At 48.5% G+C, this 16,359-nt stretch overlaps 1 protein-coding gene across 1 annotated transcript in view; it reads left to right on the top strand.

Annotated features, from left to right (window-relative positions):
* foxn1 (forkhead box N1) overlaps nt 1–15,762 on the top strand; it is a 16,808-nt gene extending 1,046 nt beyond the window's left edge. The window contains exons 2-11 of the mRNA XM_064303254.1: nt 3,355–3,555; nt 4,851–5,216; nt 5,806–5,880; nt 7,296–7,381; nt 7,739–7,870; nt 8,503–8,599; nt 12,792–13,014; nt 14,526–14,914; nt 15,168–15,210; nt 15,618–15,762. Of these exons, the coding sequence (XP_064159324.1) occupies nt 3,436–3,555; nt 4,851–5,216; nt 5,806–5,880; nt 7,296–7,381; nt 7,739–7,870; nt 8,503–8,599; nt 12,792–13,014; nt 14,526–14,914; nt 15,168–15,210; nt 15,618–15,739 (1,653 nt within the window). The 5' untranslated portion in view covers nt 3,355–3,435 and the 3' untranslated portion in view covers nt 15,740–15,762. The remainder of the gene's footprint in view (nt 1–3,354; nt 3,556–4,850; nt 5,217–5,805; nt 5,881–7,295; nt 7,382–7,738; nt 7,871–8,502; nt 8,600–12,791; nt 13,015–14,525; nt 14,915–15,167; nt 15,211–15,617) is intronic.
* Nucleotides 15,763–16,359: the final 597 nt, after the last annotated feature.

The raw sequence follows: 16,359 nt of genomic DNA, 5'->3' as shown, positions 1-16,359 counted from the left end.
TGGAGGTTATAATGATCATGATGAAGATGATGGTGGTGATGATGATGACAATGTCACTCTCTTAGCTCTGAGAGGTGAGGATATAGCTGTATTGCTGGACTGGTCTATTTGAATGGAGAGACAGAGAAGGTGATGATGATGATGATGATGATGATGATGATGATCAGAGCCATTCGGTAGTGCGGTGAAAGGTGAAGACGATTCTGAGGGCCCACAGCTTTGTTTTATTAAGAACAGGGTCCAGACCAATATTTTTTCATGAGGCCAGATGATGAAGATGGTGATGATGATGCTGCAGCTGCTGCTGCTGGCGATGTCTATTTTCTGATGGTGATAGAACTTTACTGAAGGCAGGGTTTCCCAAATATTTGTAATTTCAAGGACCCCTAAAATCCTCATAGTCTAGAAGAGGATCCTCACGTCAATAAACTGTCTACACTTTAAAACCCACCATAGGCTGCAGTGCATTGGCTATTTAAAACAGCAGTACATAGAGGGATGCCATACACAGTGTATTTACATTAGAGGTGTATTTAATAATATGAATGTCACAAAGGTATTACTATAAATGACAGTTTTTTTTATACTTATGCAGAAGGATGATTAAAATTTCCCTTTAATATCAACAAAAACATTTCTTGTAAACCTGAAAAATTCTGAAAGCATGAAATATTTGAAGTAAAACTTTAAAGGGAAAATGTTTTTTTTTTTATGGATATGACTCAGAATGAAAGAATGAAACTGATCAGCAACCTGAATTACGTCATCGTCGTCATTACTGTTAGTGCCACTGACCATCAGTGATGTCATCAGCACGAGCCAAACGAAACAAACTGCTCTGTGTGTCCAAGCTACGCTTCCTGCTCTTCCACATATGTCTGTGCAGTCCCTGACATGGCAGTGGTTCCCTTCTTCACACGGACGCCGCAAGGGAGATGTCCGACAGGAAACTCCCTGCAGGGCTCAGTTAGCCGTTAGCCGTAAGGCTCATCGACCCCCCCCCCCTCCCCCCGCCGCCCGAAAGAGACAGCCAGCTTAGGCAAAAAGTGCCGCGTTTACGTTTTTCCGCCACAAGCGCGCTTTTGTCATCGCTTAGACTGCGCGTCCGCGTACAAATCCGACAGAAAGAGAAACGAGAAGCGACTTCCCGAGATCGGCCGTGGCTGAAATGGAGAAGCAGGAGCTCACAGCTCATTTCAGATATCACTCAGTAGAGTGAGGGGGTGGGTGGCAGGGTGGGGGGAGGGGGGCGAGGGGCTGCATGGACATGAAAGCTGAGGATTCAGCTCCGATATTCAACACGCACATCGCACCTCAACACGCACATCGCGCCCAGGGGGATGTGTCATCGTAGTTTTGAGTTTCCTCGCCTTTGGTGAAACTGCAGACGTTTTCAGTGAAGCTTTGGGGGGAAACTGTCAGGTGGCTGAAGATCTTTGAGCATTAAGACGTCCCAGAACTCATCTTGATTATACCCCTCTATACAGGGGCTATACCATTATACACATCTGTACCGTAGTTATAGCATTATACACATCTATAGAGGCCTACAGATGTGCCCAAGTTGATCCAGTACACTCAAAGGCCACTTTATTAGGCACAACTATCTAATACTGGGCAGGACCCCATTTTGCCATCTAGTGCTGGAAACATTCCTTACATCCTTCTGGTCATGCTAACTCAATGGCACCATGCAGAACTGCGCAGGCCACTGCAGTAAACTGAAAGTGCCTTCTTGTCATGGAATCAGCTTGAGATGATGTGTGCTTTGTGACATGGTGCGCTATCCCGCTGGAGGTGTCCATTTGAAGAACGGTGGACTGTGGTCATGAAGGGATGCACGTGGTCAGCAGCAGTGCTTAGGCATGCTGTGGCATTCACATGATGCTGAAATTGGTATTAAGGGGTCTAATGTGCGTGAAGAAAACCTTTCCCCCCATACCATTACACCACTGCCACCAGCCTGCACAGTTGAGGCAGGCTGCACCCATGGATTCATGCTGTTAACGTCAAGGTCTGACCCTGCCATCAGCATAGCAGCAGAAATCGAGCTTTGTCAGACCAGCTGATCTTCAATCATCAGGTATTGGCGATCACATACCCACTGTAGCCCCATCTTCCTGTTCTTAGTTGACATGAGTGGAACCTGGCATGGTCTTCTGCTGCTGTAGCCCAACCACTGTGCTAAACAGCTGCTTTTTGAGCATTTGCAGCCTTTCTGTCAGCTTGAGTCTGCCCATTCTCCTCTGACCTCTCTCTTTAGCAAGGTGTTTTTGCCCACAGAACTGCCGCTCACTAGGTGCTTTTTCTGTTTTTCGCACCACTCTCTCTAAACTCTATTGACTGTCGTGCATGCAAATCACAGGAGGAAAGTTCTTTCTGAAATGCTGGAACCATCACATCTGGCACCAACAACCACACCAATCAAAGTCGCTTAGATCATGTGTCTTGCCCATTCTAATATTTGGTTGATCAGCAACTAAACCTCTTCACTGTGTCTGCATGTTTTTTTATATTTCCCCGCAGTCACATGATTTGTTGCGACAAGCCATTTGTGACCAGGTGTACCATATAAAGTGGCCACTGAGTGTGTATTGTGGGCGACGTTGGAGGCTAACTCTGGGACATTGTTCGCGGTACTATAATTAACCAACTGTGATTAATCCATCAGCCGACATTGTTGGTCACAACATATTTCCCCAACAGTATCTCACTAGTCCTGGAATTATGAAGGTAAGAAATGGGTGTGTCAGCTGACCTATAAAAGAGACGTCTTGCTGCACACAAGCAAGGTGGGAGATGTAGCATGCCATGTGCTAGCACATCATTTCACACAGGCCCGAGAAGCCTATCCAGTTTACCCAGCCATGCTTTAGCAAGCGTAACCGACCCAACCCACACCCAAGAAAAAGCTGTGAATTTTAGACTCTGACCTGCCCAGATCGGGTGCCAGTATTTGAGTTTCAGAAGACCAATGAAGACCTCTGTTACATGCTCTCTGTTTTTCTTTCTCTCTCTCTCTCTCTCTCTCTCTCTGTCTCTCTCTCTCACACACACATCCCAACACGTACTCTCTCTTCCTCTCTTTCTCTTTCTCAAACGCACACACGGGTCACCTCCGGCTCAGGTGTTGAGATGACTTAATCGTCATGGTTTTCAGCAGATTGCAGTGAGCTTCAGGGTAACAGTATCATGAGTGGTGAACAGGCAAGACTGCTTGCCCCCCCACCCCCCCCACCCCAACACCCCCCCGACATTGTGAGGAGTGTCTGGGGGGATGGGCTTTGGATCAGATCTTAAGGTGAAATATGCCCAAAACCAGGCGAACTGAACTGAACTACTCAACCATTACAGGTGCTGCGGTTGATCGTCCAACATCTGTGGGACCCCCCTGTGCGGGACCCCCCCTCTCTTCCAGGCGCGGAGCTGCGCACCATGTCCGCGGAGCCCTCGGGCCCTCCCGTCTCCCCTGGGGCCAGCCGGACCCCGCCCGTGCCCCCCCAGGTGGACTCTGAGCCCCAGGTGTCACCCCCTTTGCAGATGGAACCCTCACAGGTACAACACCTGCCCCACCAGCTACACCGCGTCAGACCACAACAGGGAGTGCGGGGAAAGTTCCGGAACCCCACTCTCTGTTATCGGAGGCTCGGTGGTTTCTGTCGGTGTAGATCTTTTGATATGGAGGGCGCTGACTTGATTGGCCCCGGTGAGTCATGGTGATTGACAGCACTAGGCGGTGTTCAGGAACCCTCCCCCATTCCTGAACAGCTGCTCCCTCGTCTGCATGTTAGGAGAGGACACGAACCTGGGTTCGGAGTGTCTTTTCAGGGAACATACCCCTGGAGCCTCATCCTGTCATTAATCACGTCTTCGGCAGGATTAATTAATGATGGCTCCCGGTGATCAGATGTGTCACAGCAAATCTCTTAATCAAATAAATATGACCTACGTGCCTTTAGGGCATGTATACTGCAGATATTCTGCTTTCATGGATTCTGTGGAGAGAAAAAAAAAACAGCAGGAGACAGACACTCTGCTCAAACAACAAAGTTGACGCTCGTTCAAAGACTCCGCGCTCGACGATGTAGTTTACACTCACCGTGCAAAATGCCACACATAATGTCTTACATAATGCTCACTTTGGATCAATACAGACACAGCGGACAAGAGTGTGGCGTTTCATCGAAAAATCTTTGAATGTTATTGAGTAAAGACAACGCAAGTTCACATCAGTTAATAGATGAATGACAAGTTATGTACTGCCTGAGAGAACTGCCTTGTCTTTAACTCAAGATTTGACATGTTGAATCTCACATGCCTACATCAGCAAGCAGCATACTTCCTAAACGAGTAGTTTGCACTGTACAAAACCTCTGAAAGACAACTGATTTTAAGCCTGATTTCTTCTTGGAATCCCAAATAAACCCCTAGTGCTATATTGGTCATTTGGACCCTGCGGTGGGTGTGGTTTCACGGTTTCCCTGGAGACGCGCATGGTATTCAGACACATGCTGCCTGCCTTCTGCCTCGAGCAGAGTCGATGTGTGTAATACAATGGTCTTCAACCCTGGTCCTGGAGAGCTACAGGGTCTGCTGGTTTTCATAGTGACTCTGTACTTCATGAATCAATTAGAGCAGTTGATTACACAGTTAACTCAACTCGCCTGGTGTCTTGGGTCTCAATTGGCTGCTGATTTTAAGGTGAAAACATAAACCAGCAGGCCCTGTAGCTCTCCAGGACCAGGGTTGGAGGCCACCGGTGTAGTGCCACAGAGACTCTGGGTTCATTGTGGATCTCTGTTTAATAACCAGCCGTTCAATAAACTGCCGTTGAACGCTGTTTTCGACAGCATGTGAAGACCAGCATCAGGGAGGGATCAGCCGCGTTCCCCGTGAGAGACAGCGCCCCCCACAGGCTGAAGGACAGTCCTGAGGAGAGGGGCCGGAGACACAGTGCGGACGGGGCGACCACAGACGAGGGAAGAGGGCACTTCCACCCGTACCAACGGCAGTACAGCGATGGGGCAAAACCTCGCCTCCCGCCCCCCTACCCCCAGCCCCAGCCCCGCCCCTCACCCCACCCACCCCACCCCGTGTGCTTCCAGGGAATGGATCAACCGGAATCACTCCCAGCTGCACATACCCACCCCGACCAAGGGGGGCAGCAGAGAGCCTGGGACCCATACAGGGAATGTATACGGCCCTCCAGAGGAAGGGTAGGAAGCAGCATGTGCCCGGAGGGGGGGGTGGTGGTGGGTGTTGTTCTTTATCCTTAGATGCATCTTGAAGCACTCGGTCCATTCTGGATTCAGCTCTGGTAGACAGACAGACTGACAGAAGTACGGACAGAGAGAGACTGATGCAGCAGTCCAAAGGGGGGGGGGGCGGGGCGGACATTATACAAGTTGTGGCCTCTCGATCATTTTTTTTTTTCAGATTGGGACCAAATCATAAGAAAGTCTTAAACTCGCAAGGTATGAGAGACCATTCCAAACCGATCCAACGGGTTGACGTATCAAAAAAAGATTTGACACAGTTGGTTTGAATTCTGTGTGAGAGCCAAATCTGTGTTTCAATTCCCGTTGACCAATCAGGAGGTGGACGTTTTGCCCGCGGTGCTTTGCCGACTGTGGCGTTATCTGATCTGGACGGGAGCTTGTCTCGTCTATGCTGTCATCAGATTGGTTGTCACAATCTGAACCTTTCTAAGTGTGAGAGGGCATCCAAACTTTCGACATCGCAACGAGCGAGAAAAGTCTTTTAGTGTACGCCACCCTTACAGCACGATTCCTTCATCTGCCCTAGGGAGCACAGCCGAAATACCCAGAAAGCCATTCCCACATCCACGGTGCCTACACTTCCCAGCATTCCTTGCAGCAGGTAAGATGAGGCTGGGCGGCCTGTTCTTGGGAGTGACATCTCTCTCTGTAGTGTGTTAAAACTCTGTTAAAAAAAAACACAATCTGTGAGCTCCATAATGCTTGGGACATAGACATTTTTTCTTGATTTGGCTTTGTACTCAAACAGTTTAAGATTTGTAATAAAACAATTTGCATACGGTTAAAGGGCACATAGTCAGCTTTTATTTAAAGGTATTTTGAGACATTTTGGTTTCACCATGTAGAAATTACGAACTTTATATAAATAGTCCCCGCATGTCAGGGTATGATAATGTTGGGACAAATGGCGTCACAGGTATTTATGATTAGTCAGGTGTATTAATTTGCTTCCTTGGTGCAAGTATAAGAGAGCTTTCAGTATCTAGTTTTGATTCCAGCCTTTTTATTGCATTTGGAGTCTGTTACTGCCCTTTGTCAGCATGAGAACCAGAGCTATGCCACTGAAAGTCAGGGAAGCCATTATGAGGCTGAGAAATAAGAAAAAAAAAGAGTCAGAGACATTTGCCAAACCTTTGGCTTACCAAAACCAACTGTTTGGAACATCATTGAGAAGAAAGAGAACACTGGTGAGCTCAGAAATCATAAAAATATGTATTTGTGTCAAACATTATGGAGCTCACTGCATAAGCCAATTGGGAAACAAATAATCAACACTGGATGCCAGGATCAAAATGTACAATGTACAACAATAATGACAGCATGTTTTGGCGCTGTTCAAATCAAAGAGAGCCATACTTTTATGAGTGTGTGCAATGCATTGCCAAACTCATTAGTGCTATGAAGCTCAAACATGACCTCAAAACCAAAGCCAAACCTGATTGTGCTTAGGCCCAGAAAAAAAGACAAGTTTGTTTTGGCTAGCAAAAAAAAAAGGGGGTGATCATCCACGGAAAAATAAACACGTAGCAAAAAAACACTGACGTGTTTTGGAATGCTGTTTTAGATGCGCATGGCAAAGAAATCAGCAAGGCTGCTAAGGTGTGTGTGGGTAGTTGTTTGTTTGAATGTTAGAGTCGCTTCTGAAGGAAAAGGATTCTGACATAACGTCATTGACACTTTTGGTAACAACTTTTGATGGGAGGACACAGCCGTGACTTGTTTGTTGATTGGAAGGATGGAAGACTTAAAAATGGGAGTAGGGTGCAGAAAAGAAAGAGTGGACAAATACTGACAGATGTGATATTATGTGGTGGTGGAGGCTTCTCTGTAATTTTCTGTTAAATATTATTTTTTCTGTTATTATATTATAAACTGTAGTCTGCGTTATTGTCTGACATTGAAAAGAAGAATTTGCACTGAAAGGCTGATTTGTATGTGTGTGTGTGTGTATGTGTGTGTTCATGTCTGTGTGTGTATGTGTGTGTGTGTGTGTATATAATGTCCATTATCTCTCAGTTTCCAGCAGGTATGTTTTCGGCAGTTGGACAGTCCGGCTACAGTTTACAGTGCCTCCCCCAACGGGAGCCCTTCAGGACAGGACAGCCACACTAACACTCTACACTTTCGGAAACTGCTCCCAAACCCATACACTACCTCCTACAGGTAAACATGCTGACACAAAACTACATACACTCTACACCCAAACCCATATACTCCTACAGGTAAACATGCTCACACAAACCTACACACACTCTACACCCAAACCCATCTACTCCTACAGGTAAACATGCTCACACAAACCTACATACACTCTACACCCAAACCCATCTACTCCTACAGGTAAACATGTTCACACAAACCTACATACACTCTACACCCAAACCCATATACTCCTACAGGTAAACATTCTTCTGCAAACCTACTCACACTCTACCCCCAAACCCATCTACTCCTACAAGTAAACATGGTCACACAAACCTACATACACTCTACACCCAAACCCATTACTCCATAACATGTAAAAACATACATCTGCACAACCATACTCATAACATGAAACTCACCTACCCCAAACCCATCTACTCCTACAAGTAAACATGGTCACACTAAACAGTAAAATGAACTAGGTATGAAAAAGCCCTTGGCCATAACTGAAGATTATAACAGTACTTGCAAGCCAATAGCCTCTGATTATAAAGAGAGAACTTTTGACAGCAGGTATATAGTCTAATTTCAGGTGATATTATGCTTGGGTTTATTGAAGGTGAAAAGCACTCTGGGAAACGGAGTTCCAGAGACGCACGGAGGTTCATTCCTAAACTTTGACAATTAACGGTGGTTTAACTGACATTGGATGTACAATAACTATGCCTACAGCCTATCCCAGCATTCTGTGAATCTCTAGACATCTCATCACGGAACAGAGGCTTGTGAACATCCTGTAAGCTGTGCTCAGTGCCTTCCATCCCCTCTTTATTAGTCCATTGTGCTTGATTCAGTTAAATGCGATGATGATATCAACATAGCCTTTTATATGGCACTTTAAGTGGCATTTTCTCCCGCGGTGCCTTGCAGCTCCTGGCTGGCCGCCTGGAAGGAGATACAGAGTTGAAAGTGCGGAGAATAGTCGGGGTTCGTGGGCGTGGTCCGTCCGACGGCGCGAAAGCCGAGCGCCCCGCGGTGCGGGGCGAGCGGTGTGACCAAAGCCTTCGTCTCTCCGCAGCATCCTCATCTTCATGGCGCTGCGGAGCAGCCGGACGGGCAGCCTCCCCGTCAGCGAGATCTACGGCTTCATGACCGAGCACTTCCCCTACTTCAAGGTCAGCGCGCGTGGCTCCTCACTTCTCTTCTTCCGCTCCCCCTCTCATCTCCTCTCCTCTTACCTCTTCTCTTTTCCTGCCCTCCTCTGTACCCCTGTGTAGGATGGGAGGAGCGCTCCTCTCCTCCTCTCCTCTCCTCTCCTCCGCTCTTCTCCTCCTCAACTCCTCTCTTATGCTCTCTCCTCCAGTTCATAGTAACTGGAGGGCATCCTTTCCTGGCCACGACGGACACTCTGGTCCTGTTTGTGTTGGGTTTGTGCTGGGTTTGTGTTGGGTTTGTGCTGGGTTTGTGTTAGGTTTGTGTTGGGTTTGTGCTGGGTTTGTGCTGGGTTTGTGTTGGGTTTGTGCTGGGTTTGTGTTAGGTTTGTGTTGGGTTTGTGTTGGGTTTGTGCTGGGTTTGTGTTGGGTTTGTGCTGGGTGTCTGTTTGGTTTGTGCTGGTTTGTGCTGGGTTTGTGCTGGGTTTGTGTTGGGTTTGTGCTGGGTTTGTGTTGGGTTTGTATAGCTGTCAGCTGCATTAGTCGCAGTGCAGTAACTATAATCACACAGAAAATACTGTTTTTACTCTCCATGGTCTGTGCAAGCCTTTCTCTTTTGGCCTGATGGCCTGTGCGTACATGTGTCGTGGCTCTGGAAAAAGTTCAAAGAAGAGCAACCAAATTGATTCCTGATATGAAAGATAAAAGCTTAAGACTTAAGATCCTAACCTCTCCAAACTTAGTAAAAGTGAGACTTATGGGTGATTTGATTGAGGCTTTTAAATTCATACAAGCAATCAACAAAGTGAACTACAAGAGATTCTTCAGGTTGAATTCCCTTACTACAACGAGGGGACATTCTGTACAGACAATAGGAATAATCTTTTCACACAGAGTGGTCAATGTGTGGAATAGCCTGCCAGGTCATGTAATAGAGGCAGAAACTATTGAGATTTTCAAGACCAGGCTTGATATGGTGTTAGATACCATGTATTCTGTAGGTAATTAGAGTACTAGGCACAGTTAGGAAAATGGTGAGCATTGTTGGGCTGAATGGCCTGTTCTCACCATTATGTTATGTTGTTTTGTTATGTTATATATGGTTTGTTTTTTGTGCTGAGGGAACATCATCCCTATTAGTTTGTGAGACTGTGTGTGTGTGTGTGTGTCGGTGTGTATATGCATGTGTATACGTGCGTGCATATAAGCATGTCTGTGTATGTGCGTGCGTGTGTGTGTGTGTTTATGTATGTGTATGGCGTGTATGGTGTGTGTGTGTGTGTGTATGGCATGAATGGTGTGTGCATGTGTGTGTGTGTGTGTGTGTGTATGGCGTGTATGGTGTGTGTGTGTGTGTGTGTGTGTGTATGGTGTGTGTGTGTATGTGTATGGCGTGTATGGTGTGTGTGTGTGTGTGGTATGTATGATGTGTATGGTGTGGACATGTATTACTATCAAAATGTCCCCACAAGGATAGAATGATAAGGAAAATTACGGAAGGTGGGGACCTTTGCTGGTCCCCACAAGTTCAAGAGGCTGTTTTAGGGTTAGGACTTAAGGTTAGGGTTAGGGTTACAATTAGGTTAAGGTTAGGGTTAAGGTTAGGCATGTAGTGGTTGGGGTTAGGCTTAGGGTTAGGGTTAGGGTTAGGGTTAGATGTTACGGAATAAATGTAGTCAATGGGAAGTCCTCACAAGTATAGCAATACATTTGTGTGTGTGTGTGTATGGCATGTGTATGGCGTGTGTGTGTGTGTGTATGGCATGTGTATGGTATGTGTGTGTGTGTGTGTGTGTGTGTGTATGGTGTGTATGTTGTATGTGTGTGTGTGTGGCATGTGTATGGATGTGTAGTGAGTGTGGTGTGTGTGTATGGCATGTGTATGGCGTGTGTGTGTGTGTGTGTGTGTATGTGTGTGTGTATGGTGTGTATGGCATGTGTGTGTGTATGTGTGTGTGTATGGTGTGTATGGTGTAGTGTGTGTATGGCATGTGTATGGCATGTGTGTGTGTGTGTGTGTGTATGGCATGTGTATGGCATGTGTGTGTGTATGTGTGTGTGTATGGTGTGTATGGCATGTGTGTGTGTATGTGTGTATGGTGTGTATGGTGTGTGTGTGTGTGTGTGTATGGCGTGTGTGTGTGTATGTGTGTGTGTATGGCATGTGTATGGTGTGTGTGTGTATGTGTGTGTGTTGGTGTGTATGTGTGTGTGTGTGTGTGTGTGAGAGAGAGAGAGAGAGAGAGAGAGAGACACAGCTCCAGGATGATTAATGCTCAGCTCAGTGCCAGCAGGGCTCTGTGCCAAACGACAGACCTGTGCTGCCGCTGGCGAGACCCGTTAAGGCTTGACTCTGTGTGTCCACTGCGACCAGGCAAGAGTGCACAGCGGCTGCGTGGCAGCTCGCTCTGCACAGGCAGGGGTCTAGCACAGGCAGTGTAGCACAGGCTGGGGTCTCGCACAGGGAGTGTAATACAGGCAGGGGTTTGACACAGGCAGTGTAGCACAGGCAGGGGTCTCGCACAGGGAGTGTAGCACAAGCTGGGGTCTAGCACAGACAGAGTAGCACAGGCAGTGTAGCACAGGCAGGGGTCTGGCACAGGCAGTGTAGCACAGGCAAGGGTCTGGCACAGGCAGTGTAACACAGGCAGGGGTGCTGCACAGACAGAGGTCTGACACAGGCAGGTGTGTTATGTGAGGCTGGCAGTTGGAATCTGCTGGGATTTAATTGTCTGAGGTTCAAAATATACATTTAGATATGTCACCAAAAGAAAAAAAAGCTCCAAAACAGAGGTTTTGATGACCTCAGAATGACTGGCATGAAGAGTAGAGCTTCCATGGTCCCCTCTTCATGGTACAGCTGCCTCACACATAATGTGTCATCTGCCCAGGGAAATCTAGAGATAGTCTAGCGATGTCTATGGACAAGACGTAAAACTGACAATCACTGGTGTCAAGATCCCTGGACCTTTTTTTAAAATAGTCGTGGTGTTAATTTCAGTATTCTTGCCAAAGTCCCGCAGGACTGTTCATGTCTGCTCACCTAATCATTCACCATGTATCGGATTGGCTACACAATCCCATTGCCTACCCATTTTGATTCCACCTTAATTGTCTAATAAAGATAATAGTGTTAGAAGGATTGTTAAAGCTCAACAGGTGGCAGGTGAGGGGGCTATGTCGCCACCTTATGGCTGGATGACCGAATTGCAGTCAATGTATCTGAAAATGAATGAGGCCGGATTAGAGCAAATGAAACCTTCCTACATGACTGCACATTGCTTTTTAATGAGCGGATTAAAGATTTCTCGTGGTCCGAGCGCGAGCCAGACGTCGTCACGGAGACACCCAGCTGCCGAGTGTAACTGAGGAGAACGACGGCAGGTGTCTGTCTGATCAAAGCCCGAGCAGGTTGTTACGGTAACCTTTGTGAATGGGACCTTTCTTCGCCGGGAGCAGCTGCTGGCGCTCGCATGCAGGGCGGGCAGGTGTTCCCTCGCCCGGCACGTCCTGGGACGTGGCCGCCCTCCAAACGTCTGAAATACGAGGCACAGGCACCCGGGAGGGAAGGCGTGGTCCGGGAGGAGAAATACCATAAAAAAAACCTGAGAATTCATTAACATGACTCATCATGCCACCACTGCACATGATATAAATAACATTTAATTGCTTAACCTTAATTATATCTCATCTCGCTATAGAAACCACCGACACTGTGAAACTGCAGTTACTTTCTTAGAAATTGACACGCAGATACATCATCCTACGTGGCACGGTGGTCCTGGGTTCGAATGCGGCCTGGGCCTTTCCCTGTGACCATGTGGGTTTCCTCCCACAGTCCAAAGACATGCAAGTAGGCCGATTGGAGACTCTAAATTGCCCATAGGTATGAGTGTGTGAGTAAATGGTGAGTGCATTCCTGTCTCTTACCCAATGCACGCTGGGATAGGCTCCAGCACCCCCCACGACTCTGCCCAGGATAAGCGGGTATAGATAATGGATGAATGAATGGTCCTGATTGGTGCTGACACTCCTTTGCAGCCCCCTGACGCTATTCTCTGCACTTTCATCTCTGTTTCTCCTTCCAGGCGGCCAGCCAGGGGCTGCAAGGCACTGTGGGAGAAAATGCAGCTTAGAGTGCCATATAAAAGGCCAAGCTGATATCATCGCATTTAACTGAATCAAGTACACGTCCTGTTTTCTCATTGGCTCACAGACCGCCCCTGATGGCTGGAAGAACTCGGTCCGCCACAACTTGTCTCTGAACAAGTGCTTTGAGAAGGTGGAGAACCGGAGCGGGGGCGGGGCCGGGGGCGGGGCCTCACGGAAGGGCTGCCTCTGGGCGCTGAACCCCGCCCGCGTGGAGAAGATGCAGGAGGAGCTGCACAAGTGGCGCCGCAAAGACCCGCTGACCGTGCGCAAGAGCATGGCCCGGCCAGGTGAGTACGGCCCGGCCAGGTTAGTACTGCACACAGGCTAGTACACAGCCCGGCCAGGTGAGTACAGCACACAGGAGAGTACGACCCGGCCAGGTTAGTACTGCACACAGGAGAGTACGGCCCACAGGCCAGGTTAGTACTGCACACAGGAGAGTATGACCCAGCCTGGTGAATACAGCACACAGGCCAGGTTAGTACAGCCCAGCCAGGTTAGTACTGCACACAGGCCAGGTTAGTACGGCACACAGGAGAGTACGACCCAGCCTGGTGAATACAGCACACAGGCCAGGTTAGTACGGCCCAGCCAGGTTAGTACTGCACACAGGTTAGTACACAGCCTGGCCAGGTTAGTACAGCACACAGGTGAGTACGGTCCGACCAGGTTAGTACAGCACACTGGCCAGGTTAGTACAGCACACAGGTTAGTACAGCACACAGGCCAGGTTAGTACAGCACACAGGCCAGGTTAGTGCAGCACACAGGTTAGTACACAGCCTGGCCAGGTTAGTACAGCACACAGGCCAGGTTAGTACAGCACACAGGCCAGGTTAGTGCAGCACACAGGTTAGTACACAGCCTGGCCAGGTTAGTACAGCACACAGGCCAGGTTAGTACACAGCCTGGCCAGGTTAGTACGGCAGCACCAGTATACGGCCCAGTAGTACAGCCGCCCGTGAGTACAGCACACTGGGCCGTGGTCCAGGATCATGAGCGTACTCATATTGCAGATCAGTGAGCTGTACTTGTATTAGCAGATCAGTGAGCTCTACCTTGTATTCAGATTCAGTGAGCGTACTCTGATTACAGATTCAGTGAGTGTACTGATAGCAGATCTAGCTTACTCTGTATTTAGCAGTCGTGAGCTGTACTCTTATATTTAGCAGATTCAGTGAGCTGTACTCTTATATTTAGCAGATTCAGTGAGCTGTACTCTTGTATTTAGCAGATTCAGTGAGCTGTACTCTTGTATTTAGCAGATTCAGTCAGCTGTACTCTTGTATTTAGCAGATTCAGTCAGCTGTACTCTTGTATTTAGCAGATTCAGTCAGCTGTACTCTTGTATTTAGCAGATTCAGTCAGCTGTACTCTATTACATCATGACGTATTGATTAGCAGATCAGAGCTCACTCTTGTATTGAGATCTGAGTGTACTCTTGTATTTAGCAGATTCAGTGAGCTGTACTCTTGTATTTAGCAGATTCAGTGAGCTCTACTCTTGTATTTAGCAGATTCAGTGAGCTGTACTCTTGTATTTAGCAGATTCAGTGAGCTGTACTCTTGTATTTAGCAGATTCAGTGAGCTGTACTCTGTATTGCGTTCAGGAGCTGTACTCTTGTATTTAGCAGATTCATGACTCACTTGTATTACAGATTTATACTGTCTCTTGTATTTAGCAGATTCAGTCAGCTGTACTCTTGTATTTAGCAGATTCAGTCAGCTGTACTCTTGTATTTAGCAGATTCAGTCAGCTGTACTCAGATTTGTCTCCGGGTGCCTGTCTTCCCTGCAGAGGAACTTGGTCGGCTGCTGGGGGAGAACACTGACGGCCTGAGACCTGTCCCCTCCCACTTCGCCTGCCCCAGCCACCTCCAAGGCCCCGCCCACCTTGCCACCCCAGGGCAGACTCCGCCCCCACGAGGCAGGGCCAGCTTTGACCCGCCCCCCTCCTTCGGCCACTCCCAGCCAGGGGCCCCAGGTTACGCCTTTGGCCACTCCCACCAAAGCCAAGCCCCGCCCCCCTTCTCGTACCCCTCCTCTGGGATTCCGCAGGAGGCAGGAGGCGCCCTGGAGTCGCCGCTGGCCGCTCAGACCCCGCTCTACAGCGCCGCCCTGCAGGCTCACCACTGCCGCCCCAGAACTATGCAGGAGCTGCTGATGGACGGGGAGCTCTGCAGCGACATCGACACCACCCCACGCCACGACCTGCAGTCGGGCGACGCTGTACGAGCTCGGCTGACTAACACTGAACCACCCACGCACGACTGCAGCGAGGCGTAACAGCTGTACGAGACTACGGCTGACACACATACCCTACCACTACCGACCGCAGCTCGTGCTAACACACGACAGAGCACGCTGAACTACACTGACCCTCGCAGACTGCAGGAGGTGCGTAAACACAGCTGTACAGAGACTACGCGCTGAACTACACACTGACACCCTCAACCCCACGCTCACCGACCTGCAGCTGCAGGGTGCGTAAACACAGAGACTACGCAGAACTAACACGACGCCCACCAGTATGCTCAGTGCGTGCGCAAACACAGCTGACAGAGACTACGCGCTGAACTACACACTGACACCTCACCCCCGCTACCTGCACTGAGGGGAACACAGCTGTACAGAACTACCTCTGAATACACTGACACCTCATCCCAGCTCACGTAGCCGTGCGTACCGACTAACTGAACTACACACTGACACACTCTATCCTGCACAGAGACTGTGTCTGAACTACACATCCTCCAGAGCTGTTCTGAACAACCCTATCCTGCCGACTGTGTCTGTCACTGCACACCATCCTTGAGTAAGTGACCGTTTAAAGTACCCCTCCAGATGCATTTTAAAACCTTAACAATATTCTTCCTGGTCTGTTTCACAGGTAACCTGTGGGAGGAGTTAAGAAATGACAGCCTAGCCCCTGATTCGCTGCAGCTCGTGCCGACTTCAGCCAGCCCTGCCCCACCCAACCACGCCGGGACCCTCTCCCCCTGCTGCCCATGAAACGGAGGGGGGGGGGGTGGATGGATGGGGGTTGTGTTTGGGAGCGAGGGGGAAAGTCAAACTTCCATGCCACTGGAGTCCATGGCAGGCTACCTGTCCACTTCTGCAAATACACCAATCGCATTGCCGTGACCTTTGACCCCACCCCGCACAGCTAAATATTGCCCCCTCAGACCCTGACAGCCTGGAACCACACCCTCAACTCCACCCCCAGGCTCAGAGGACACATCTGAGTGTTTAAACACGCAGATTCCTGATTATACCCATACGATCAAATTTCATTCCACTTTCATTAGAAATTAACTGAGGATGTTGTATGTTTTATCACAGATGGTCTCCTCACAGGATATGGGTGCGTAAACTGTGACTGAGGCAAACAGTGGAAAATGAGACGTTGAAAATGAGCGGTGAAGCTAAGTTCTGTGTTGAAATCATGAATCTCATTTATTTCTTGAACTGCATCAAGATGGAGTAGTTGCAATGGCTAAGCCTTCCACAAGGTGGCAGCATAGTTATTTGGATTGATTCGTTCCGCATTCACGGTGAACAGAAAATGTTCCGACCAGTTGTGACTGAATTGGCTCTCGATAGTGATACTTTTTCAAGAAAGCATCAATTAT

This window comes from Anguilla rostrata, chromosome 12 (assembly GCF_018555375.3).
Source record: "Anguilla rostrata isolate EN2019 chromosome 12, ASM1855537v3, whole genome shotgun sequence".
NCBI classification, from domain to species: domain Eukaryota; kingdom Metazoa; phylum Chordata; class Actinopteri; order Anguilliformes; family Anguillidae; genus Anguilla; species Anguilla rostrata.
The sequence above is the reverse complement of the archived record's forward strand: the minus strand, read 5'-3'. Positions and strand labels throughout refer to the sequence as shown.